The sequence below is a fragment of the Triturus cristatus genome, chromosome 2_1, assembly GCF_964204655.1.
Source record: "Triturus cristatus chromosome 2_1, aTriCri1.1, whole genome shotgun sequence".
Taxonomy (NCBI): domain Eukaryota; kingdom Metazoa; phylum Chordata; class Amphibia; order Caudata; family Salamandridae; genus Triturus; species Triturus cristatus.
Window position 1 is genome coordinate 833,623,032 of NC_140581.1, and position 27,928 is coordinate 833,650,959.

Genomic DNA, 27,928 nt, shown 5'->3' on the forward strand with positions numbered 1-27,928 from the left:
CGGCGGGAACAGGGTACTGTAAGTGCAGGCGGGTTGTCTGGAGCTTCATAGAGATTAGAGTTAGAAGGTGACCAGTGGTGGCTGGTGATAGTTGAAAGTGTTGAGGCTTGTCACCTGTCCTGAATTGCCTCAATTTTCACTGCCTCAGGGAGGGTTCAGAGATCACATAATCATAATCATTTTCACACCACTTTTTTTCCACATACATACATATCACTGCACTCTACCCTGCACCACTCTACTCTACCCTGTACCACCCTACCCTGCACAACTCCACTCTACCCTACACCACTCTAATCTACGCCACCACTCTACGACACTCTACTCTGCAACACTGCACTCTCTTCCATTGAACTCTATCCTACCCTACTCTGCACCACTGCACTCTGTTATTGCACTCTACTTTACCCTACACCACTCTACCGTGCACCACTCTACTCTACCCTACACTACTCTACTGTTTGCCATGGCACTCTAGTCTGCAACACTGCATTCTCTGCTATTGAACTCTACCCTATTCTACTCTGCAACACTGCACTCTGTTACTGCACTCTACTCTACTCTACACCACTCTACCATGCACCACTCTACTCTACCCTACACTACTCTACGCTTCACCACAACACTCTACTCTGCAACACTGCATTCTCTACCATTAAACTCTACACTATGCTACTCTGCACCACTGCACTCTGTCATTGCACTCTACTCTGCATCACTCTACCATATGCCACTCTACGCCATAGCAATGTATGCCACTCCACCATACGCCACTTTAATCTGCATCACTCCACTCTACATCACTGCAATCTATGCTAATCCACTCTAATTTACTCTGCACCACTGCACTCTACGCCACTGCACTCTACACCACTGCACTCTAAGCCACTCTACTCCACTATATGCCACTCCACTCTACGCCACTGCACTCTATGCTACTGCAATGTACCCTGTGCCTCTCTAAACTACCCTGCGCCACTCCCCTCTATGCCACTCAACTCTGCACCACTGCACTCTATGCAACTACATTCTACGCCACTGCACTCTATGCTAATCCACTCTGTGCCACACTAATCTACTCTACTTCACTGTACTCTAAGCCACTGCACTCTGTCCTGCACCACTCCACTCTACCCTACGCAACTCCACTCTACGCCACTTCATTCTACTCTGAAACAATCTACTCTACGCCACTGCACTCTATGCCACCCTAATCCACTCTGTTCCACTTCACTGTACACCACTCTACTCAATGCCACTGCACTTTACTCTAAACCACTGTACTCTACATCACTGCACTTAGTGCCAATGCACTCTACACCACTTTACTCAAAACCAATGCTCTCTACCCTTCTGCTTTCTATGTCAATCTACTCTGCACCACTGCACTCTAGGACACATCACTCCAGGACACTTTACTCCACTCTGTAACACTCCATTCTACGCCATTACACTTCATGATACTCCACTCTATGACACTCTACTCCATTAAACTTTACTCCACTCTATGACACTCTATTCCACTCTATGACTCTCCTCTTCACTCCACTCCACAACACACTACTCTACTGTATGCCAATCTATGTCATTCCACTCCACTCTGTGATGCTCTACGCAACTCCCTCCATGCCACTTCATGCCACTTTAATCCACTCCATTCTGCGACTCACTTCTCCACTCTACTCTACTTTACTACTACACTCCATGTCCAACATGCTTTCTTTCACACATGTCTGCAAAGCTGCTCCAATGCAAGGATTTTCAGAGCCCTTGGCAAAATGACAATTTGCCTTTTAGACGTTCCCACTACTCTGGCAGCGAGATTATTTATTTATTTATTTTAAAACCTTTATTTAACACAAGAAATATGTACAAACATGGGCCTACAACCACAGGGGCCATCCGCTAGTGTAAAAAGGATTACCAATGACACAAATGACATATCAAGTTTGTAGTGTCCTGGGAATGGACACTAGGACCCTGAACTGGGCAAAGGGCAGGGAGGTCACCGGACACCACATCCGGTCAGGGTGTGGGGAAGGGCAGAAAGCAGGAAGCAGGGGATCAGAGCAGACGTGGGCACACGAAGAGGAAAGATAATAAAGGTCACATGAGCCATACCGTGTCCTGTGTATTCCTTGCGGCGCTGCGACACGACATCTGGCGATCGAAGGAGGGATCTCGAAGAAGATCGTCGCTGCGACTGTCGGAGCCCACCCGGTGTCGCTAAGATCGGAGCCAGGAGCCCACCCTGGTCCGGAGGTCCGGAGCACCAAGAAGAGGAGAAAAGGACGAACAAACGTCGGTGCGGGAGCCCACCCCGGTAGTGACAACGAAGTAAGAGGGAAAGCGGGGAAGGAGCATCACGCGAGGCCGGCTAGCGGTGAACTGGGGAGATAAGGATCTCGCGCGCCTGAGTTTAACGAACTCTCGCGAGATCACGGCGGCCATTTTGAAGTCAGGCGAGAGGACCAATAAGGAGCCAGGAATACACGGCGGCCATTTTGAAAGGCCAGGCAAGTGCAAAACAAGCCCAAAACAACGCGAGAGTACGGCGGCCATTTTGAGGTCAGGCAAAAAGGACCAATAGGCAGCCAGGAATACACGGCGGCCATTTTGAAAGGTCAGGCAAGAAAAAAAAAGGGCAAAAAGACAGAATTAAAGGGAAATAACAACAAAACAACGACAAATACTGGAAATAGAGAAGCAAAGGACAAATAAAAGAAGGAAAAAGGTGACATAAAGAAAAACAAGGAAGCAAAAAAAAAAAAAAAAAAAAAAAAGAAGATGAGTGACGACGACAAAAAGAGCACACAAGCTGTCTTCCGCAGGCCAATACCATTCAACACATCGGAACCTCAAGCGGGCATCAGATGGGAGAAATGGATAAGGAAATTTGAACGCTACATGCGGGCAACGGACGTCGTGGAGGGCAAGAAACTGGATCTGCTCGTGAATCTTGGGGGAGACGACATAGAGGATTTACTACTGACGTTTCCCAGCGACAAAACAAAAGATTACAAAGGCGCACTAGCATGCCTCACGGAGAAATTTGACCCCCAACGCAACATTGATTTCGAGAGATACACGTTCAACACGGCGTGCCAAAGGCCAGAAGAGAGTATGGATGATTTTGCGACACGGCTGCGGAAACTGGTCACACACTGCGAATTTGAAAAGTTTGACAACGACCAAGCGATACGTCTGCGTCTCATTGAAGGATGTCAGTCGGTGGAGTTCCGAGCACGCATTCTGAAAGAACCTACGACACTTGAAAAAATTTTGATGATGGCCCGCACAGAAGCACGGGCCACGGAGCACGCCAAGCAAATCCAAATGGGCCAAGACAAAGGAACGGCACTGGCACATCATGTCACCGGAAATGTCAGAAAAAAGGAACACCGAGAGCGACCACCTCCCAGGAAGACCAACAACACATGCTACAGGTGCGGTCTTGAGTTTCCCCATGTCGGCGCCTGCCCAGCCATGGGCCAGAAGTGCAGAAAATGCAACAGAGACAATCACTTCGCAAGTACGTGCATGAGCAGACAGTTCAGAAGTGAAAGGGGACGTACAGCCGGAACAAGGATGACCAGCACTAGATATGCCAGACACATAGAAACAGCGGAGAGAAGCTCGTCCGACGAGTCGGACGGCACTACAGCACCTGAGAGAGAAGCTCGGCTCTATCTAATGTCTGATGTGCCCAAAGAAGAAAGACAGCAAGAACACATCCAGCTGGTAGAGAAGCAGACAATAAAGAAGACTGCCGCTGTGGACATCGAGGTCGGGAACCACATAGCGAAGTTTGTGCTTGACAGTGGAGCGACATGCAACATCATGTGCATATCCGAGTACATGAAGATGAGAGTCAAGCCAACACTACGACCATCGACAGTAGATGTGTTCACCTGGGGTTCAATGAAGCCGGTGGAAAACATGGGAAAATTTACAGAGACTTTAACATACAAGGACAGGGCATACAAAGAAGACATACACGTACTGAAAGGTGACATCCCAGCACCTTGCCTGTTGAGCAATGTAACAGCACAGGTCATGGGGCTACTTGCCATGACTTATCACATGTCAGAAAAAGAGACAATATTGCAAGAATACCCGAAAATACTAGAAGGTTTGGGAAAACTGAAAGGGAAGCAGATAACGCTGCACATCAATGAAGCAGTCCGGCCGGTGGCCCAGCACCACAGGAGGGTCCCGATACATCTACAACCACAAGTAGAAGAAGAACTAAAAAACTTACTGGCACAAGACATCATTGAACCGGCGGAAGGACCAACACCATGGGTATCACCAATAGTGGCAGTTCCGAAGAAGAACACCTCCAAAATACGGATATGTGTGGACATGAGAATACCTAACACAGCCATCTCGAGAGAACGCCATCCCGGACCGCATTTGAATGACATGATCAGCCGTCTAACAGGGGCGTGCAGGTTCTCGAAGCTAGATTTGTGTAAAGGGTATCATCAACTAGAACTGGACCCGCAATCAAGATATATAACAACTTTCTCCACGCACCTAGGCCTATTCAGGTACAAAAGATTAAGTTTTGGAATATCATCGGCTGCTGAGATATTCCAGGAGACGATACGGCAAGTAATACGACCAGTACAAAATAGTTTCAACTATAGCGATGACATTCTAGTATTTGGGAAGTCTGATGAGGAGCACAACAGCGCTCTACGTCAAGTATGCAAGCAGCTGGAACAAGCAGGGTTGACACTAAATGGAGAAAAATGTGAACTAGAAAGAAAAGAACTGGTATTTTTCGGACACATATTTTCAAAAAAAGGGATGAGGCCAGATCCCAGCAAAGTGGAGACGCTGAAGAACACGAAACCACCAAAAGATGCAGCGGAAATAAGGTCATTTTTAGGACTGGCCAGCTACTGCGCCAGATACATACAAGACTTTGCAACGGTAAGCACCCCGCTGAGAGAACTGACAAAACAGGGCCAAAAGTTCATCTGGTCTCAGCAATGCAACGAGGCATTCGAGGAGATCAGGAAGGCAGTGATGACAGTGGAACATCTAGCATATTTCGACCCTCTGCTCTGCACTGAACTGACGGTGGATGCAAGCCCAGTAGGACTAGGGGCGATACTAGCGCAACACCAACCAGGGAGGGACTCACCTAGGAGAATTGTTGCCTACGCCAGCAAAAGCCTTACGGACATTGAAAGCGCCTATTCGCAGCCAGAAAAAGAAAGCCTAGCGGTGGTATGGGCGTGTGAGCATTATCACATGTTCATATATGGGAAAAAATTCACAATCATCACGGATCACCAAGCACTGGTAACGATATATGGCAACCCGTCAGCAAAGATGCCGCCGCGAATAGAGCGTTGGGGAATCAGGTTAATGGACTATGATTTCACGATTGTCCACAAACCGGGGAAAGAGCACAACCCAGCAGACTACATGTCGAGACACCCATTACCGAATGGAGAAGAGAAAGCGTCAGTAGCAGAGGAATACCTCAACTTCGTGCTAAAACAAAGCGCGCCAGCACCCATAACACTAGCGGAGATAGGAAAGGAGACTGAGGAGGACGCCACGCTACAAATGGCCAAAGAGACGATGAGACAACAACGGTGGAGACACGTGAACAACAACTCCACGTGGAAAAGGGGAGTAAACAAAGAAGAGATACTTGCATTGCAGAAAATAAGTGACGAACTGTCGGAAGCAAGCCAAGGCATAATAATGCGAGGCACCAGGATAGTGATACCGTATTCACTACGGCGCAAAGTAGTCAACATTGCACATGAATCGCACAGAGGCATTGTTGCAACAAAGAAACTGCTGAGAGAGAAAGTATGGTTCCCTGGGCTAGACCGTCTAGTGGAGGACACCATCGCGACCTGTCACCTCTGTCAAGTGACAGGACAGCCAGCAAAGCGAGAACCACTGCACATGTCAGAACTGCCAAGAGCGGTATGGACAACATTAGCAGCTGATTTCTTTGGACCGCTGGATACAGGAAATTATCTACTGGTGGTCATTGACGAGTACTCCAGATTCCCCATCGTGAGGCCAGTCTCGTCAACGTCAGCAACCGCAACTTTACCGATCTTGGATGATATCTTTGCAGCATGGGGTTCCCCAGAAAGTTTAAAAACAGATAACGGTCCCCCATTCTCAGGGGATGAATTCAGAAGATTCATGACATACCTCGGAATTCAACATAAGAAAATAACGCCGCTGTGGCCCCAGGCAAATGGCATGGTCGAAAGGTTCATGGGGAACATTAAGAAGGCGGTTCAGAGAGCGAAACTGTCACAGATTTCACTAGGCCAAGCACTCTGCCAAGTGCTACGCGACTACAGGAACACACCACATGGCTCCACAGGAAAATGCCCCGCGGAGTTAGTATTGGGGAGGACAAGCAGGACAAGACTCCCGCAAGTAGAGACAACAACAACATCAGGGCATGAGAGCATAGCAGACAGAGACAAGGAGGCAAAAGAAAGAATGAAAGAGTATGCGGACAGCAGACGAAATGCCACCATGTCACATCTACAAGAGGAAGACGCCGTGATAGTGCGACAGCGACAGCACCGGAAGTCTGACAGCACGTTTTCACATGATCCACTGACAATAACTAAAGTGAAGGGAACGATGATAACGGCAGAGTCAGGACGGCAAAGGATCACGCGAAATAGCTCACACTTCAAAGGACTGAAAGAGGAAGTGAAAGAGGAGCAAACACCAAGCACAGAAGAAACAGCAGAGCGGGAACGCCATGACACAGAAACAGAAGGTGACCGGGAGACAGCAAAGGGACAGGACATAGGGCAACGGCCAAGAAGAACAACAAATAGACCGAAAAGACTAATAGAAGAAATGTGATGCACCCATTCGATGTTCTATCTATGTTATCAAAGTATCAGTGACCAACTTGCGCATTTTGATTTTGTGATAAAGGGGGGAGATGTAGTGTCCTGGGAATGGACACTAGGACCCTGAACTGGGCAAAGGGCAGGGAGGTCACCGGACACCACATCCGGTCAGGGTGTGGGGAAGGGCAGAAAGCAGGAAGCAGGGGATCAGAGCAGACGTGGGCACACGAAGAGGAAAGATAATAAAGGTCACATGAGCCATACCGTGTCCTGTGTATTCCTTGCGGCGCTGCGACACGACAAAGTTCACTAATAAAGACATGGGCGGGTCATACATGAACAGGGTACGAACTTCCCCAATACCCATCAGATCAACAAGAAGGTTTCGTTTTCTGTTTGATAAAGCAAAATAAACAAAACAAAACAAAAACAAGGCAAAGATTCCGCTATCGCAGGCATGTGCCCTCGCAGGCGGGGGACAGTAACAGTGACGCAATTTACTAAGCCCCAACTCACGTCGAGGAAATCGGGGGGGGGGGGGCAGGAAGAAGGCCAACTACCATTCGTATAGTTCAGTAAGAACCGGGAACATCACGGCTAGGGGGACAATGGTATGTCTAAAGTGACCTCCAAGGGGGGGGGGCGCAAATGTCCCCGCGATAGGAGTTCCACGGGCCCCACATCCTGCTCCATGCCTTAGGTTTGCCTCTAGCCACATACACCGTCTTCTCTCTGAACATACACCAGTCCATATTTTCCTTCCATTTCGACACCGTGGGTGGCCTATGGGAGCCCCCCAACTGTGCAATGTCCCTCTTGGCAATCATGTTGCCCAGAGTAGCCCAGCGCTCTTGCTCCACCCTACAATCAGTCGGCTCCCATACATTCAACACACATCGTCGAGCCTCGGGATACAACGCCACCCCCGTCACCTCTTCCATTACTGCATGCACCGCAGCCCAGAAACGCGCCACCATCGGGCACTCCCAGAGAATGTGAAGAAAAGTACCGAGAAGACCACAGCCGTGTCTACACAAACCATCAACGGAATACCCCATATGGAGCAATCGAGGGCTAGTAACATAGACCCTGCGTAGTATCTTCAACTGTACAAATCGAAGGCGAGCCGGTATGCCACCTCCCTCGGTGAAGCTATAGCGGCGGTCCAATCCTCGTCGTCTAGTTCCAGACCGTCGGCGATCCAGACCTCTCTCAGATGCGTGAGGAGGTCCGCACGAGTGTTAATCAGTTTTTTATAAATCAGGGAGATGGTACTATCAGGGAGATAACCATCGAGTATGCGGTCCTCTAACCGAGAGGATTCAGGGATAGCCCCCGGAGTCGGGAAAGCCGAGCGCAATGCATGACGAATCTGCGCATAACGAAAGAATTCCCTGTCATGCAGCTTGTACTCCACCTTAAGCTCTTCAAACGTCTTAAAAGCACCCCTCGCCCAAAGATCACTCACCCGAGAAATACCAATCATATCCCATTTCTCAAAACCCTTCGTCCTCCACAGGCCGCCCAGCCTGTCCGAAGCATATAGTGGAGTCGCGCGAGACAGACGGCCCTTCCAGCCAGTAGCGGCAGTGGCACAGTGCCAGGCACGTACCGTTGAGTTCGTGGGACCCGTCAACTTGACACCGCCAGACGCGGAATACAGCGCTCTATTGTAATCTCCACCTGGCAACAGTAGTTTATCCATCTCGTAGGCAGGTTTCACAGCCGGGCCGTACGTCCCATGATTCACCGCCACCAGCTGGGACTCCCAGTAGTACCTCCGGACGTCTGGGAGAGCTATGCCCCCGTCATACCACGGGAGGGTCAATTTAGCGAGAGTAATCCGCGATCTTCCACCCCAGATCAGCTGTCTCTGTAGACTCTCTACCTCACGTAAAATACCGCGCAGGCACCACATCTAACGTATTCTGTAAGGCATACAAGAAACGCGGAAGACACATCATCTTGAATAAGGCCGCCCGGCCGAGCGGCAAAAGTGGAAGCTTCCGCCGGCGAGCAACATCGGCCTTCAGCCGCTGGAGCGGGGGCAATAGATTCCGGGCATAACGAACCGCGGGGTTCAGTGACACAAAGACGCCCAAATATTTGAATCCTGAATGCGATATCGGGATTGGACACCCGCGGGGGAGATGAGGGGGATCGCCGACAAGCACGTAAACGCAGGATTTCAACCAGTTAATAGTGAGCCCAGAATTGCGACCGAAGGAGTTTAACACATCAAACAATACAATCAAGGACCTCCGCGGGGATGTAAGATAGAGCAGGATGTTGTCTGCATAGAGTGACACGCGATCCTCAAAGGTCGGTGTCCATTGAATACCTTTCAAAGAGGGTTCCCACCACAACCATGCTGCAAGGGGTTCCAACGCGAGAGCAAAAAGAAGTGGGGACAAGGGGCAGCCCTGTCGTGTGCCCCTACCAAGCACAAAGGAGTGAGACACTCTACCGTTCACCACCACCTGCGCCAGCGGATCCTCGTATAGCAACTTCACCCATCCGATGAATCCAGGCCCGAAACCAAACTTAGCCAGTGCCGCCCAAAGATAAGCCCATTCCAGCGTGTCAAACGCCATTGTGGCGTCCAAAGACGCCAAAATGGTAGGCTCCTGTAAAGAATCCACTCTCGCTAAAACTCTGTGGAGGCGCCGCAAGTTCAGAGCGGTGTTACGATGTGGAATGAAACCAGACTGATCCGGGTGAACCAGGTCTCCGATAACTTTAATCAGGCGGTTAGCCAACACCTTGGCGAGTAAATAATGGTCCAGTGACTTAACCAGAAGAGCACGAGTTTTGGGGTTTCGCAAATACCAGGGGTTAATCGGCGCCACCCTCCCCGCCGCACCCAAGGCAACCTCCAGGTGTAGGAACAGTGGGGAGTGATCTGAAATGCCTCGGGCAAGGTGTGTAACTTCCCTAATCATCTGAGCTTGGGCAGCCGGCATCAGCACATAATCCAGTCTAGATAAAGAGCCGTGGGCACCAGAGTGAAACGTATATTGGGTTAGCCCCGGGTGCAGCGACCTCCAACAGTCCATAAGCCCCATAGTGCTGAGAAAGCCACCCAACCAAGAATGCGCCCCGGGGAGGTCCCTGGGTGGATACCGATCCTCTCCCCGAAACCACAGAAGTGATATCGCCACCCACAAGCAGGAGGCCCTCCGGGAGTCTGAGTAACAACCGCCCCAAATCGGCAAAGGTGGTATTTTGCAGCCCAGGGGGGACATAGACAGTGACCAGCAATAAGACCTTCCCCTCCCACCGGCCCACCAACGCAACATAGCGTCCCCTTACGTCGTGTATGATGTCGTCAACTTCTAGTGGGAGAGAAGCTCTAACCAGAATCCCCACTCCCCTAGAGCCAGAAGTGAAACCAGAGTGAGCGACCAAACGGTAGCCCCTCCTATTCATGGCTTGGCAGGACTGTCCTATTAAATGCGTTTCCTGCAGTAACACTACATCGGGCGAAAGACGCTTCAAGTACTGCAGCACCACCCCCGCTTCAATCGATCCACCAGCCCGTTGACGTTCCACGTCAACACACGTAATCCCCTACCCCCCATCCCCGATGCAGAGATTCCCCCATCTACAGCGAGAACACGAAACAGAAAACCAATTGCCTTGTATTAAACTGAAACAATCCCCATCCCACAACTCTACCCCCACCCACCCAACTCCCGTCACACACCCCCCCACCCTGCACCCCTGCACAAGACCAATCAGCCCCCCCAACTTGCAGTGTGCCTGTCGCCCCAACATCAAACCTACTCTACGAAAAGAAAAACCCCTTAGGAGGAAGAGTCTCACCAGTTACCCCGCAGCCCCCAAATTTATGAGGGAAAGAGAACACAATACAATACAATAACATCAAACCAAAGTCTGAGGCGAACACGATCCCGTCCAGGAATCAGCACTTGAGCGCTCACAGTCGGCCTTCCGGTCCGCTACCCTCGTCCGCGGTCCACTCCTCATTATTACGGCGACGTTGCAAAGTGTCCAGCCAGTCCCCAGCCGCCTCGGGCCGATCAAAAAAATAGGTCCGTTCTGCTAATTCAACACGCAATTTGGCCGGAAAGAGCATAGAGTACTTTAGGCCCATATCCCTCAGTCGCCGCTTAACAGACAGAAAGCCCATTCTTTGCTTTTGGACCGATTGTGCGAAGTCTGGATAAAAGCTAATATCCACATTCTCGTACTTCGTCGAGCCATTCACAAGGGAGGTCTGCAGAATTGCGTCCCGGTCCCTAAAGTTAAAGATCCTGGCAATGATAGGCCGCGGTGGAGCCCCCGGCTTCGGTTCACCTCCCGGAACTCTGTGGGCCCGTTCAACCATAAAATATTTACTCAGTCCTTTCGGCGCAAGTTTATTCAAAATCAGGTCTTCCACAAATAGAGCGGTCGATTCCTCCTCCGATCGCACCCCGATGATGCGCACGTTGTTCCGTCGGGCCCTACTTTCAAAATCCTCCAGTCTCTTGACAAAGAGATCGTTGGAGGTCCGCAGGTTGTGGTCCTCGGTCTGGAGGCCATACACATCAGTAGTCAGGCTTGAAGTCATGAGATCCAGCGATTTGACCTTCTCATTAGTTTTCAACAAGTCCGCTCTAATCAGATTGACATCGATCAACACAGTGTCCAGTTTGTGGGCCAAGGAATCAAATTGTTGGCTGACAGCAGCTTTCATGGCATCAATGGCACCCATGACGTCCTGTAGTGTCAATTCCGTCGAGGAAGACGAGCCTTCCTTGGTCTCGTCTGGAGGTCCACTCGATAAACCGGGGGATCCCTTCTGTTGTGCGTTGCGATCCATGTTGTTGGTTTGAACATAGCCGCCTCTCCGGGTCGCTCTAGACTTTTGCTTGTCGTTGTCTGACCGGCCAGTCATTACTCAGCGGGACCGCAAAGTCCAGTGCAGGCTGTGAGGCGCTGGGACCTCCTTGGGGAGGTCGCACCAAGCAGTGGTTGGCAGTCCCCTCAGGCCAGCGATCGTCGTCCAGTCTAGTTACAGTCCCTCTGCGCACATCCGCTGCCAGACTCGCGGAGGAGAATCGAGACCGAAAGTGAAACTAAAGTGGTGAGCCAACTCAAAGATCCAGGCCCGTTGTTGTTCAACTGCAACTCGGGAACAATGCCAACTTGAGTTCGGGGCGGCGTCACAGTGTTGGCTTCAATCTTGGAAGCCACATAGGCACAGTTCCCGAAGTCCGATCGAAATTCCGAGAACGGGAGCCACCTCAGCATCAGTTCACCCGTGTTACCCCTTCAATATAACAGGATAGTGGTCAGGATAGACGTGGGAGGCTGCGAGGGTCTCGGGAGCTCTGTGCCTACGCGTCCATCTTGGTTGCATGCTAGGCTCCTCCCCCAGCGAGATTATTTTTGAAGCAATTTCTCGCAGTCTGGCACCCCTTTATGCTTCTGGTGGTGGTGCTGCATGGCAACGGCCTAATGGTGCCTGGATGCAGCTTAGGTCATGCTGTAGGGTTCTGAGAGACCCAACATGGGCAGATCCAGGAAAAGAATACGGTGCACTCCTAAGCCATCCCCATATATAAGGAAGCAGCCACGCAGCTTCACAGAGTATGGTGCACACTCTTCCTGCAAAGCTCACCCAATGAATACCCCTGAACATAGCTTATTCTTGATGAGCGGAAACCAGTACTCGGACACCCGAAATCTATGTTCAGTATCCCATGACATGGATGCCCGAAGGTTCATTATTCAAGGACCAACATTTTAGCACGGGTATGCAACGGGCATCATCCTTTATATACCACAAATTACCAAGAATTACTACAAACGTGTGAAGGCCAGCATTTTTGCAGTTGCCATGAGCTACAAAATTGCACGAGGGCTAGCATTTTATCACAATGGACACTGTGCACACCCCCCACACACACACACAGGAAACGGCCTTTACAATGCGGGCACAACCATGCGTGCCATTTATTTATTTATTATTTATTTATGGCAATTGTAAAGCGCTCTGCAACCCTACGGGCATCCTGGCGCTGTGTACATATAGCTGAAAACGCTGTGCATCAGGGGCAGAAGGGATATCTTATGATTCTGGATAGTTAGATTTTAGGGAAAAGCCATGTTTTCACCTTTTTTTCGGAAAGCCATCAGTTCATCTGTTTTCCTGATGTCAATAGGTAGTCTATTCCACAGATGAGCTGCCGCTATGCTGAAGGCTCTGCCACCGCAGGTGGCTTTCCTGATCCTTGGTATGCCGATGAGATTAGAAGAGGAGGATCGAAGGGACCGAGTGGGTTCATACCACTTAAATTTGTTTTGAAGTGGTCGGGGGCCCATCCCATGCACTGCCTTAAAGACAGTGCATAGGGATTTCCCCGCAAGCTCAAGTACGCATGCCTTAACCACGCATATGCCTTAACCATGCATATGCGTGGTTAAGGAAGTGCGCTGTCTAGATGCTGGGATGGGCGGGCCCAGGAAAAGGAAGGATCAGGAGAGGACGAGGTGAGGACGAGGTGAGGTTAGTGGGGCTGGGGGTAGTTTTTAAGGGTTGGTGTAGTTCTTAGGGCTTGGGTGTTGGGGTCGTTTTTTGGGCTGCGTGGGGATTGGGGTTGTTTTTAGGGCTCAGGGTGGGAGTCAGGGTAGTGTGTGGGCCTCGGGTTGGGTAGTGTTTAGGACTCAGGGTAGTGTTTAGGATCGGGGTAGTTGGGATAGTGTTTAGTGCTCGGGGGTCGGGTAGTGTTTAGTGCTGGGGGTTCGGGGTAGTTTTTAGGGCTCAGGGGGAGGTCAGGGTAGTGTTTAGGGCTCGGGATCAATGTCACGTTTAGGGCCAGGGGAGCGGGGTAGTTTTTAGGGCTTGGGGGGGTCGGGTAGTCTTTAGCGTTCAGGGGTTTCGGGGTAGTGTTTAGCGCTCAGGGGGGTTGGAGTAGTGTTTACGGATTGGGGTCGGGGTAGTGTTTAGGGCTCGGGGTCACGGGTACGGGTAGTGTTCAGGGTGCAGGGGGGGTCGGGTAGTGTTTAGGGCTCAGGGGGGGTCAGGGCAGAGTTTAGGGCTTGGAAAAATTGGGGTAGTGTTTAGGGCTGGGGGCAGGGCAGTTTTAAGGGTTCAGGGTGGCCGAGGTAGTATTTAGGGCTTAGGGCGGGGGGTTGGGGTGTGATCTTTACCTTACATCCCTTTACCACTCATGCCTTTACCACAAAATTGCATGGTAAAGGCATGCGTGGTAAAGGCTTGCGTGGTAAAGAAATGCATTGTTTAGACACATTTGTTGTTGGGGGCGCATAGTAGAGGCACGAGTGGTTTAGCCATGCGTGCCTCTGTCATACTGTGAAACCAAGAGGTGTGCTGTTCCTAACAGAAGAGTCAGGGAGGTAAATTCCTTACTGGGGAAGTGCTCCTATAAGGAGCAAGAACCCTCACACACCCCTAGGGATGTCATGCTTCATCATAGGAGAATATGACTCATTACATCGCATACCAATACCACGCGTGCCATTACAACGAGGGTATTTTACTACGCAATGTCAATGACAACGACATACCATTACATCGCAAACTTTTACCACGACTATACCTTTACCATGCATACCAACATAACGCAAAGGCATGTGTGGAAAAGCTATAGTCATGGTAAAAGTTTTAAAGGTAAGTGACTCAACCCTGCCCTACACTAAATCCTAATTTAGTACCCCTGCACGACCCTCCCCCGACCCCCAGTCCTCTCCCTACATTTGCACTACCCTGCACGGCCCCCGACACTACCCTAAACCCTAAACCACTACCCTACACTACACAAACACAACAACACTACCCCTAACCCTAAAACACTACCCCCAGCATGACCCTCCCCCGATCCCCCCAGTCCGGTCCCTACACTCAAACACTACCATGCATGACCCTCCAACACTACTCTAAACCACTACACTACACTACACAAACACCACAAAACTACCCTAAACCCTAAAACACTACCCCAGCACGACCCTCTCCTGCCCCCCAGTCCAGTCCCTACACTCAAACGCTACCCTGCACCCTGCACGACGACCCAACACTACCCTAAACCCTAAAACACTACCCTACATTACACAAATACAACAACATTACCCTAAACCCTAAAACACTACCCCCAGCATTACCCTCCCCCTACCCCCAGTCCGGTCCCTACACTCAAACACTACCCTGCACGACCCCCCAACACTACCCTTGACCCTAAAACACTACCATACACTACACAAACACCACAACACTACCCTAAACCCTAAAACACTACCCCCGCACGACCCCCAGTCCAGCCCCTACACGCAAACACTACCCTGCATGACCCCCGACACTACCCGAAACTCTAAAACACTACCCTACACTACAGAAACACAACACTACCCTAAACCCTAAAACACTTCCCACAGCACGAGCCTCCCCCGCCCCCCAGTCCAGTCCGTACACTGAAACACTACCCTGCAGAACCCCCAGACACTACCCTAAACCCTAAAACACTACCCTACACTACATGAACACCACAACACTACCCTAAATCCTAAAACACTACCCCCAGCACGACCTTCCCCCGCCTCCCAGTCCGGTCCCTACACTGAAACACTACCCCAGGACGACCCTCCCCCTTACCTCTCTCTCCTCGTGGTTCCTCTCTCCTGATTCCAGTGTCGTCTGAGGGGCGGTGCACATCGTTGTGAGGAAACAGAAGAGCCTCAGTTTCCTCACAACGATGTGGATAGCCATTACTTCTCATGCATTGTAAAAGCGCATGCGATGTAATGGTATGCGTAGTAATGGTACGCATTGTTACATCGCATGCGTTGTAAGGCATGCGATGTAATGACTTGCAGTGAAACAGCCGCGTTGTCATGGCTGTTCACCTCTTAGGGCAGCTCCTCATTGGGCCAGCGCTGCAATGCCCAATGGCCCCCCAGGGCGGCTCTTTGCCAGAGATCTTTTGCCTGTGATCTCGGCCAATGATGAAGCGTGTGTGTGTGGAATGTGAGGTGTATATACATAGGTGAGTAGAGTGTGGGGAATATGTATATTAAAAACTAACTATGGGAACTCTGCTCCGGACTCCACGGACGGATGAGTCGGACGCGACACCATTGCGCATCCCGTTACTTCGGAGCGTTTGGCTGATTTTCTCTGCATTCCTGGTTCCTACTCAAAGGAACCTCATTGTGGTTGGTGTATTTGGTGAGGGTATGGTTATCTACTTTTACACATAGATATCAACCGCCCCTCAATGAGTATTTAGTAGGGTTTTTAAGTCCTGAAGAAATGCCATGTTCTCTAAACACAAAAGGGCATGAAACATGTTGACCAACATCCTTATCTAAACGCTTGATGAGACTACGTGATTCTCTTCTTGTAAGTATTGTAGGTTTTTAATCATGACATGGAACCCACTAATTAAAGTTGGTTCAGCTTGTTCCCCTCGGTATTTTTAATTTACATATTTGTGTGAGGGCCCTCGCTCCTTATAATAGTACTATTTCTCCCCCCCCCCCCCCCCCCCCCGTAAGGACTTTACCTCCCTCCCTCTTCTGTTAGGAACAGCACACCTCTTGGTTTCACAGTACATTTCTTGGGACTCGTGTGCTGGACTTTTTTGCCCCTTGTCCCTCCTTGTTGATTTGTTGCCTCGATCATACAACACGCACACATGCGCACACACTGCTTCAAGTTACTTTTTTAAAACATACTTTCTCCCGTTTAACTACCACCCTGACTCATTGCTCAAGGCTGCTTCTCTTCTCACTCCCACACTTGACTCCTGCTCCTCATAGGTGCTCCCGAGAGGGGGGAGGGGCGGGAGGGAGTGTCTCTGCTGGCCACGGAGAAGGGGCAAATGAGAGCATATAGGGGGCTGTGGAGAAGCAACACATGTGAGTGCTCCGGGGAAGGAAGCAAGTGGGAGTACATGGAGGTGATCGCCCGGCCAAGCAGGAATGCCTGGGTGAAAGGTGTAAAGTGGGAGTACTGGGGCAAGGGCTAAGTGGTGGAACTTCACTTGATGGTGTGTAGGACAATCAGGTGTGCTTGTGCAGCTCTCGGGATGGACTATTGTGCAGTGGTGGGGCTTATGGCAAGGAGAGAGAGATGCATACTTGCTGCCAGAGGGCGAAGGTCTGGCCAAGCTTCCCATTCTGGCAGAGGGTGAAGGTCTGGCCAAGCCTCCCATTCTGGCAGAGGGTGAAGGTCTGGCCAAGCTTCCCATTTTCTGGCAGCGGGCGAAGGTCTGGCCAAGCTTCCCATTCTGGCAGAGGGTGAAGGTCTGGCCAAGCTTCCCATTTTCTGGCAGCGGGCGAAGGTCTGGCCAAGCTTCCCATTCTGGCAGAGGGTGAAGGTCTGGCCAAGCTTCCCATTTTCTGGCAGAGGGTGAAGGTCTGGCCAAGCTTCCATTCTGGCAGAGGGTGAAGGTCTGGCCAAGCTTCCCATTCTGGCAGAGGGTGAAGGTCTGGCCAAGCTTCCCATTTTCTGGCAGAGGGGTTCCTTTCTTAGGTTTGTTTTAGAAAGACAATAGGGGAACTATTTTTAAGTCAGGACTAAAGCCAGCTTTAGCTGTGCTGCCAACCTGACCAAATAAAAAGTATAAAATCATAAATACATTATCTGTTAACTGTATTTTTAAATTTTGATCCCGCCATCCACAGCGTATAGCAAGGGGCATTGGGTCAGCACATTTTATTCATTGCCTCTTTTGCACTGCAAGTGACATCATTTTGCATGAACACTTTTGCGCATCTGTCTAAAAATAAATCTGCTTCCTTGCTAGGGTTGGAGGGCAGTACTTTACATTTCCAATGCTTTTTCTTTGCATGCTTCATCATTGGTTCCATTTTTAAGCCATCCTTCTGTGTTTAAAAAACATGTTTTCAGGTTACAGTAATTCAAAACCAAATGTACATTTTCTTTGGGCAAAGAAGAATCGGATTTTCCTGAGCTGTTTCCCCACCACCAGCACCTTTGTTTTATCTGCATTGAACTTCAAGCAGCTAGCCTGCATCCATGTCGCTATGATGGCAAAGGTACTTGGCATCTATTAAGATAAGATAATGTGTGCTCCTACCTCATCATACTAAGATACAGATTTTAGACCCAGATTGCAGCACACACAATGATTACGCATTTGTGCTGGAGCATTTGTGACATAGATTGAGACTTGGTATGGGGATCTGTACTTTGGAAGGGTACGCCATGTGCTCTCTCTTTACCCAGCGTGACTATTATCAGCTCACTGAGCTCTAGAGGACTGGCAGTGGTGGCATCAAGAAGAATTATAATGACAGAGAAAAGTGTAGCGCAGCGGCCAGAGTGACTGACTCCGGAGCACGGAGCTCACGGTTCAATTGCCGGCTGCAGCTCAGCTCAGCATCATGTGACTGTGATGGGTAATAGCTCATTTAATCTCCCCGACAGCCCCCAGCTCCTTGAAACCCTTAAAGGGCTGTCATGTTTGAGCTTTACAAATATGAATTATGATTATTATTATTACAAGGCAGGCCGTTTACCTCACCCTACTGGCCGCTCACGCATTTTTGAAGTATTATGCCAGTCTTCTGCTCCTGGGTCCTTCGTCCATCCAAGTGGGACATGGATCTCACATGGGTATACTTATCAACATGTGCATAGGATATGTGTGGAGCATGTGTGACCTATATAACCATAGTCACACAGGAATCCGTTTTGTATTTGCTACATCCAGTCATATCTGAGGTGAAGGGTTGGAGAAAGAATAGACAGCAAATGTGAATTTCATGGCCCCTCCAGGACATTAAGGGTATTCTTTGGGTTGGGGGCAGGAGATGAGGCAGAAGGTCCTTTTAAAGCTTAGGGATTTTCTCCTGCCCTTTCCTGGTCCATTGTTTACTGAAATCGCTATCGCCCCCTCTCTCCCAAACAGTGACCCTTGACTATGTTTAGGCAGGTCGCTCCCCATGCCGCACAGCACCTCCTGTGTGCCCGTGTTGTCCGCTATTTCAGCTTGCTGAAGTGCTGAAGTCGAGGCCCTCCTCCACCCCCAGGCTACCACCTGCGCCTCATCCCTGGTGGCTAGTGGTAGGCCGTCAGCTCTTGCGCTCGCTCTGTTCTTTTTCCCTGTGATTGTACTTCGGCTCCCCCAGTGGACCTAATTGTACTCGCCTTGTTCCTTTGTACTGTTGTAGCGTGATTGTGTTATTGTACCCGTTTTTGCTCTGTTCCTCTGCCCGCTGATTGTAGCATGATTGTGTTATTTTGCCCGTTTTTGCCTCTGTTCCTCTGCCCGCTCTACCCTCTTGTCTTCCTGCCGCTGCGTCCCCTGCACCCCGACTGCTCGCCCATTCGCCGCCCCGCTCCCGCCTCGCAGCTGCTCCTCCCTCCCACCTCCCCTCATATGGCAGCCGCGTGCAGCGGGCACGCCGCTGGCATGCCGAAGTCGCGCCTAAGGCAAGCCCATCTGCACCCGTCCGCGCCTGGATGGCACCCAGCGCCAGACCCCTAGGTCCCCACGGACGCCACACCGAACGCCACCACTACACCGCCAGCACCCTCCACGCACTCAACACCGGACAACAGCACACCTGCTTCCTGGCTGCCCCGAAAAACACCAAAGGACCCTTCTCCTGCCGGAGCTGCAGCTTCACCAGCCTCCGAGCCAACAAACCGCCCACCGTGACAGGACGCAACCACCTCAGATGCATACTTCTGAACACCCGCTCCGCACGCAAACATGCCGTCGAACTCTGGGACCTGCTCGACACATCCTCCCTGGACGTCGCCTTCCTGACAGAGACCTAGATGAACGCCTCCTCGGCACCCGACATCGCCATAGCCATCCCGGACGGCTACAAGATCACCCGCAGGGACCGCCCCAACAGAGTAGGAGGTGGAATCGCCATCATCCACAAGAACACCCTCAGGGTCTCAACCAGCACCAACGACACCCTCAGCACCGCCGAACACCTGCACTTCCAGATCCACACCGATCCCAGCACCACCCTCAGAGGAACTCTTGTCTACAGACCCCCCGGACCCCGGCCTCAGTTCAGTGACACCATCGCCGACTTCGTCAGCATGCACGCCCTCGCCTCCACAGACTACATCCTCCTCGGAGACCTGAACTTCCACCTTGAGAACAACAACCACACCAACTCCACTACCCTGATTGACAACTTCGCCAACCTCGGACTCAGACAGCTCGTCACAATACCCACCCATTCCACCGGCCACACGCTTGATCCCATCTTTCCTGCAAGCCCCCACGTCACCTTCAGCCACACCACCGAACTCCACTGCACCGACCATCGTTGCATCCAGTTCACCTTCCGGAAACCCACCACACACCACCGCACTCAACAGATCCCCCGCCGCAGCTGGAGCAAAATCACCGAAGACCAGCTAAACACCACCCTCGCCCAAAGCCCACCCACTGACCCCACAGACGCTGATGCCGACACCGCTGCCCGCAACCTCAGACGTTGGATCAACAACTGCGCCAACACTCTCGCCCCGATCAAGAAACCCTCCAACAGACACACTAACAAGAAAGCCAGCTGGTTCACCGCAGACCTCCAGGCCTCCAAGCAAACCTGCCGCACACTAGAGAAGAAATGGCACAGCGAACAGACACCAGACAGCTACGCAGCCCACAAGAACGCCATCCGCAGACACCATCACCTCATCCGCCAAAAGGGCCTCCTTCAAGGACCGACTCAACAACAACGCACACAACAGCAAAGAGCTCTTCAACATCATGAAGGAACTTCCCAACTCCAGCTCCAACACCAACGACATCCCACCATCACAAGACCGGCGCGACTCCCTCGCCACCTTCTTCCACCGCAAGATCGCAGACATCCACAACAGCTTCAACAACCTGACCACCCCAACAAACACCGACACCTCAGACCCCACGGCCATCACCCACATCATTCCCCTGCTCACCTGGACCAACATAAACGACGACGACACCATCAAAATCATGAACACCATTCACTCCGGCTCTCCGTCAGACTCATGCCCACACCACATCTTCAACAAGGCTAGCACCACCATCGCACCCCATCTCCGCAAGGCCTTCAATATCTCCTTCGAGACCGCGACCTTCCCGGAGAGCTGGAAGCACGCCGAGATCAATGCCTTACTGAAGAAACCCAAAGTGGATCTGAGGGACCTCAAGAACTTCCGGCCCTCGAGGAGAACAACACCCTGGACCCGTCCCAGTCCGGGTTCCGCAGCAACCACAGTACCGAGACTGCCCTGCTGGACAACAGCGAAACCACGGCCCTCATCATCCTGGACCTATCAGCCGCCTTCGACACTGTCTGCCACCGCACCCTAAGCACACGCCTCCACAACGCAGGGATACAAGACAAGGCTCTGGAATTGACCACCTCCTTCTTCTCCGGCAGAACCCAGAGCGTCCGCCTCCCCATTTCTGTTCAGAAGCCTCCGAGATCATTTGCGGCGTACCCCAAGGATCATCCCTCAGTCCGACACTGTTCAATGTCTACATGGCTCCGCTCACCCACGTCGCCCGACTGCACGACCTCAACATCATCTCCTATGCCGACGATACCCAGCTGATCCTCTCCCTCACCAAGGACCCCCTCACTGCCTAAACCAACCTCCAGGAAGGAATGAAAGCCATCGCCGAGTGGATGAAGAACAGCCGCCTAAAGCTGAACTCGGACAAGACAGAGGTCCTCATCCTCGGCTCCACCCCCTCAGCCTGGGATGACTCCTGGTGACCATCCGCACTAGGAGCAGCACCAACACCCACCGACCACGCACGCAACCTGGGGTTTATCCTCGACTCAACACTATCCATGACCAAGCAAGTCAACGCCGTCTCGTCCTCCTGTTTCAACACCCTCCACATGCTCCGCAAGATCTACAGGTGGCTCCCCACCGAAACAAGAAGAACAGTCACCCAGGCCCTCATCAGCAGCAGGCTGGACTATGGAAACGCCCTCTACGCAGGTACCTCGGCCAAACTCCTGAAACGACTACAACGCATACAGAACGCCTCTGCTCGCCTGATCCTCGACATCCCGCGCCACAGCCACATCACACCACACCTAAGAGACCTGCACTGGCTTCCCGTCAACAAGAGGATCACCTTCAAGCTGCTCACCCACGCACACAAGGCACTCCACAACACCGGACCGGCATACCTCAACAGACAGCTCACCTTCTACACCCCAAACCGACAGCTCCGCTCCGCTGACCTCGCCACCGTCCTCTGCATCCGAAGAGCGACCACCGGCGGCAGATCGTTCTCCCACCTCGCCACCAAGACCTGGAACACCCTCCCTTTCCTCCTACGACAGACCCAGGACTTACTAACCTTCAGCAGGCTTCTCAAGACCTGGCTATTCGAGCAGTAGCAGCACCCCTCCTTGAGACCCTCACCGGTGAGTAGTGCAGTTTACAAATGGATTGATTGAAACAGATCAACAACTAGTTAAGTGGGGCAGCCTCCCTTTACTTTGTACCCTTATTTTATGTCTCTCCAGACATGATTCTCCTGCGAACACCATGTGACAAAGACCTTGGATGGAGCAGTCTTAGTGGAATAAGCACAGGAAACACGTTGTCCCATCAGCAGTGGATGAGCTAATAAGGGGTATAGCAATCAGTACAGTTTCCCCTGTGTGAAGAGGATCTATAGTGCCTCCTTCCTGTGCCTCCTCCTATGATATAATTGCTGCCTAAGTGTTATTGAACACAGGTCACCATACCTGTTATTACAACTTTTCTCACTCTGGGGTGATTTACTTGGGCTGCACCTTGCATGCTGTAAAGTACAGCTTTGCCCAGTGATCTACGATATATATCTGGGCCACAAAAGGTGCCCCTAGGGTAGTCTTATATCGTGATGAGACCCCTGAATTGGGTTTGGGGTCGAAGCATCGTCGACATGTTATACAAACAAAGTTAGTAGCCATTCAGTGATTTATACAAACACTTTGGGCCTGTTGCAAAGGGCTAGGAGTTTTTGAGTTGTTAGTATACCACATGTGCCAACATACAATTATTCATTAATGTACTGCTCACTAATTCTTGGTTTTCTCACTGGGGGGTCACTTTACACTTACTGTGTCATGGTGCATCTAATGAATTTGGTTTATGCTGTATTGAAACAAGGGCAGCTGGTAACCTGTGAAGGTGGTGAGGCGAGCAAAGTGCCCCACCACTTCCAAAAAACTAAATAAAACACCCCCTCCCTCTAAAAGCCAATATTAAACCACCCCTCCCTCCAAATGCTTAAAATAAAACACCCATCCTTCCAAAACTCCATAAAAAAACACTCCTTCCAAAAGCCCAAAATAAAACTACACTAACATTTAAAATAACTACATTAAAGATAAATGGTACTTACCCACTGCTGCACATCAGTAAAAAATAAAATGGCAATTAAATCATTTAATTACCATTTTACTTTTTCACACGGGGCTGGCTCACAGCGGGCAGGGGTGGTGACGATCCCCCGCTCTCATGGAGGAACTTCTGCTGTATATAAACCATACACTAAGATCATAAGAATCTGTATTATGTTTTCTTCATTCATTGCTTTCAGTGATTTCACTGTGCATGAATTTAGTTTAGTTCAAATGAGATCCGTGCAAACCTCTGTTCACCATGGAACCAAGAGCCACATATTAGACAGTCAGGTTTTGCTACTCGCAATTTGCAATTTTCAGGGATTTGCGAGTCGCAAAACCTGATGTACAACAGTATCTCAGACACTGTTTGCGATTCTCACATGAGTCGCAAGGGCACTGCCTCATTAATATTCATGAGGCAGGTCTCAGTTTGTGACCCATTGGGAATGACCAGCACTCACAAGGATGGTGGGCTGCTTAGGTCAGCAGACCACCATATCTGTGACTGCTTTTTAAATAAAGTAGTTTTTCTTTTTTTCAAACGTAGCCCGTTTTCCTAAAAGGGAAATGGATTGTATTTAAAAAATAAATATGAAAAGTTTTCTTTCCATTTTCCTACAGCAGGCAGTGGTTCCTGGGCCACTGCCTGCTCTGAAAGAATTTTGTCACCCCCATTCACAAAGGGAAAGGGGTCTCTTGGGGAACCCTTCCAGTTTGTGAATGACTTACCACCAATTTGAAATTGGTGGTAATCTGTAAATGTTTTGCGACACATTCCCAGTAACAAAACATTCATACATACCAGTGCCGCTCACTATTCGGAAAGGACCCCCTTTAAACGCCCCGTTCTCACATTTCAAGCATTTCGGTCAGTGTTATGCATATTCTTTATCACATTACATTTCAAAACATGTTAAAGGATTACATGCTGCTTATGATTACAGATGGATATTTTTATCATCTTTTCAGGTATGGCATCTCAGGAAGTGTGAATGTGACTGGGGATGAGGTCAAAAAGCTGGACGTCCTCTCCAATGATTTGGTCATTAACATTCTGGAGTCATCATACAGCACGTGCGTCCTGGTGTCTGAGGAGAATAAGGAAGCCATTATCATTCCGAAAGAGAAGCGGGTCAGTACTGATGCTTTCACTGAGGAAGAGTTCCATTCTGTAATCAATGAAATGTAAATTACCACAGGACCAGCACAGCAAGGAGGAACTATCATTACGAGAGCTGAACTTGCTTGACATTGAGATTGAATGGTGACGTGTTATGTGCTTATTCACCGGTGCCTTTTACGTTATTTTATTTATTTTCATGTTTTTTTATATAACATTCTAGGCTCCAAAGAGGTGCTTTACAGCAAAGGAAATGGAGGGTTTACAGCATCTGCAAGTGGAAGAGATTAGAAATAATACATATATAAGCTGAAACGTTGCAGTGGAAATATATTTTTGTTCTTTGGTGAATCTATCTGTTTGAGTCACTTCTTTCTTGGATATATATATATATATATATATATATATATATATATATATATATATATATATATATATATATATATATATATATATATTCACTTTAAAAACCATAGGTTTCACACATGTTATAGTTAGCTGGACATTTCACTCGTAAAAAACCAATGAAATTCCCCCGTTATAGTTAGTTCAGATAACTATAACTCGCGCGCCCGCAATCCACTGCTCATGACGTCACATATTACATCACTCATGACATGGTCAGTGGCATCACTCATGACATCATCCTTGTGATAGAGTGGCGGTCGCGCGAGTTATAGTTATCTGAACTAACTATAACGGGGGAATTTCATTGGTTTTTTACGAGTGAAATATCCACCTAATTATAACATGTGTGAAACCTATGGTTTTTAAAGTGAATTTGCAAGGTTTTTTAAATACTAATTCCTAACTATAACGTGTGTGAAACCTATGGTTTTTTAAGTGAATTTGTACGTTTTTTTAAATGCTAAGTTATGTATGTATTATTATATTTTTTATATAATTATTTTACAATAAACTACCTATGTATATAGCTATAGATTGACTGTATCCTGTAATATGGAATGGCTTGTTTAAAAATGATTATTATTTTTTTTAATGTTTTCCACCGTGCGCGCACGGTGCGCGCAACCCGCGATTTAAAAAAAAAAAGATTTTCAGCCTTCGGGGTCCTTCAGGGACCCCCTGACAAAGGCTAGGGGGTCAGGAACTCTCTATCCTGCCCCCTTTTCACGTTCGCCACCTTCCTTTTTCCCTGTCGCACACAAAACAAACAAAATGGCGGCCGACACTTCCTGATTTCGACCGATTCGAACGTTGACTGACATGTAACCACCAATCAGAATTACGCTCGCGCATGTTAGATATATATGTACTTTTGCAATTTTCTCAGGAACTACTGAACAGATTAACTCCATATACGCAAAAGGCACATGCCTGACCTGAGGACTACCTCTTTGCCAAATTTCAAGTAATTCTGTTCAGCCGTTCGGGCTGTACCTTCGACTAAAGGTCCTATGGAAAAATGCAGAGGGAAAACGCGTTTTGGGACCCCCCTTTTTTCTCGGCCCCCGCTTGACGAATCACCCCAAGACTTTCAGGGTAGGAGCTGAGCGGAGCGCCTCATTAGTTTTGAAAATTTTGCGAGGATTCGTCAACCGGCGCCAAAGTTATTCAAAATAGAATTTTGAGATTTCCTATGGAAACTCGGTCCTAACTATAACTATCTACTGGCGACCGCCAGTAGATAATATATATATATATATATATATATATATATACATACATATATATATATACATACATATACATATCTACATATACATATCTATATATCTACATATACATATCTACATATACATATCTATTTATCTATTATCTAACGTGCGCGTGCGTAATTCTTATTGGTGGTTACATGTCAGTCAACATTCGAATCGGCCGCCATTTTGTTTGTTGTGGGTGCGAGAGAGAAAAAAAGAGGTGGCGAACGTGAAAAGGGGGCAGGGTAGAGAGTTCCTGACCCCCTAGCCTTTGTCAGGGGGTCCCTGAAGGACCCCGTGCGCGCACGGTGAAAAACCTTAAAAAAAACCAAAACAAAAAAAAACCATACATAACTTAGCATTTAAAAAACCGTACAAATTCACTTAAAAAACCATAGGTTTCACACACGTTATAGTTAGGAATTAGCATTTAAAAAACCTTGCAAATTCACTTAAAAAACCATAGGTTTCACACATGTTATAGTTAGCTGGACATTTCACTCGTAAAAAACCAATGAAATTCCCCCGTTATAGTTAGTTCAGATAACTATAACTCGCGCGCCCGCAATCCACTGCTCATGACGTCACATATTACATCACTCATGACATGGTCAGTGGCATCACTCATGACATCATCCTTGTGATAGAGTGGCGGTCGCGCGAGTTATAGTTATCTGAACTAACTATAACGGGGGAATTTCATTGGTTTTTTACGAGTGAAATATCCACCTAATTATAACATGTGTGAAACCTATGGTTTTTAAAGTGAATTTGCAAGGTTTTTTAAATACTAATTCCTAACTATAACGTGTGTGAAACCTATGGTTTTTTAAGTGAATTTGTACGTTTTTTTAAATGCTAAGTTATGTATGTATTATTATATTTTTTATATAATTATTTTACAATAAACTACCTATGTATATAGCTATAGATTGACTGTATCCTGTAATATGGAATGGCTTGTTTAAAAATGATTATTATTTTTTTTAATGTTTTCCACCGTGCGCGCACGGTGCGCGCAACCCGCGATTTAAAAAAAAAAAGATTTTCAGCCTTCGGGGTCCTTCAGGGACCCCCTGACAAAGGCTAGGGGGTCAGGAACTCTCTATCCTGCCCCCTTTTCACGTTCGCCCCCTTCCTTTTTCCCTGTCGCACACAAAACAAACAAAATGGCGGCCGACACTTCCTGATTTCGACCGATTCGAACGTTGACTGACATGTAACCACCAATCAGAATTACGCTCGCGCATGTTAGATATATATGTACTTTTGCAATTTTCTCAGGAACTACTGAACAGATTAACTCCATATACGCAAAAGGCACATGCCTGACCTGAGGACTACCTCTTTGCCAAATTTCAAGTAATTCTGTTCAGCCGTTCGGGCTGTACCTTCGACTAAAGGTCCTATGGAAAAATGCAGAGGGAAAACGCGTTTTGGGACCCCCCTTTTTTCTCGGCCCCCGCTTGACGAATCACCCCAAGACTTTCAGGGTAGGAGCTGAGCGGAGCGCCTCATTAGTTTTGAAAATTTTGCGAGGATTCGTCAACCGGCGCCAAAGTTATTCAAAATAGAATTTTGAGATTTCCTATGGAAACTCGGTCCTAACTATAACTATCTACTGGCGACCGCCAGTAGATAATATATATATATATATATATATACATACATATATATATATACATACATATACATATCTACATATACATATTTATATATCTACATATACATATATACATATCTATTTATCTATTATCTAACGTGCGCGTGCGTAATTCTGATTGGTGGTTACATGTCAGTCAACGTTCGAATCGGCTGCCATTTTTTTTGTTGTGGGTGCGAGAGAGAAAAAAAGAGGTGGCGAACGTGAAAAGGGGGCAGGGTAGAGAGTTCCTGACCCCCTAGCCTTTGTCCCT

General features: G+C 49.0%; 1 protein-coding gene across 1 annotated transcript in view; it reads left to right on the forward strand.

Annotated features, from left to right (window-relative positions):
- LOC146865944 (fructose-1,6-bisphosphatase isozyme 2) overlaps positions 1-27,928 on the forward strand; it is a 325,450-nt gene that overhangs the window by 66,717 nt on the left and 230,805 nt on the right. The window contains exon 2 of the mRNA XM_085632911.1: positions 24,201-24,363. Coding sequence (XP_085489037.1) covers positions 24,201-24,363 — 163 coding nt within the window. The remainder of the gene's footprint in view (positions 1-24,200; positions 24,364-27,928) is intronic.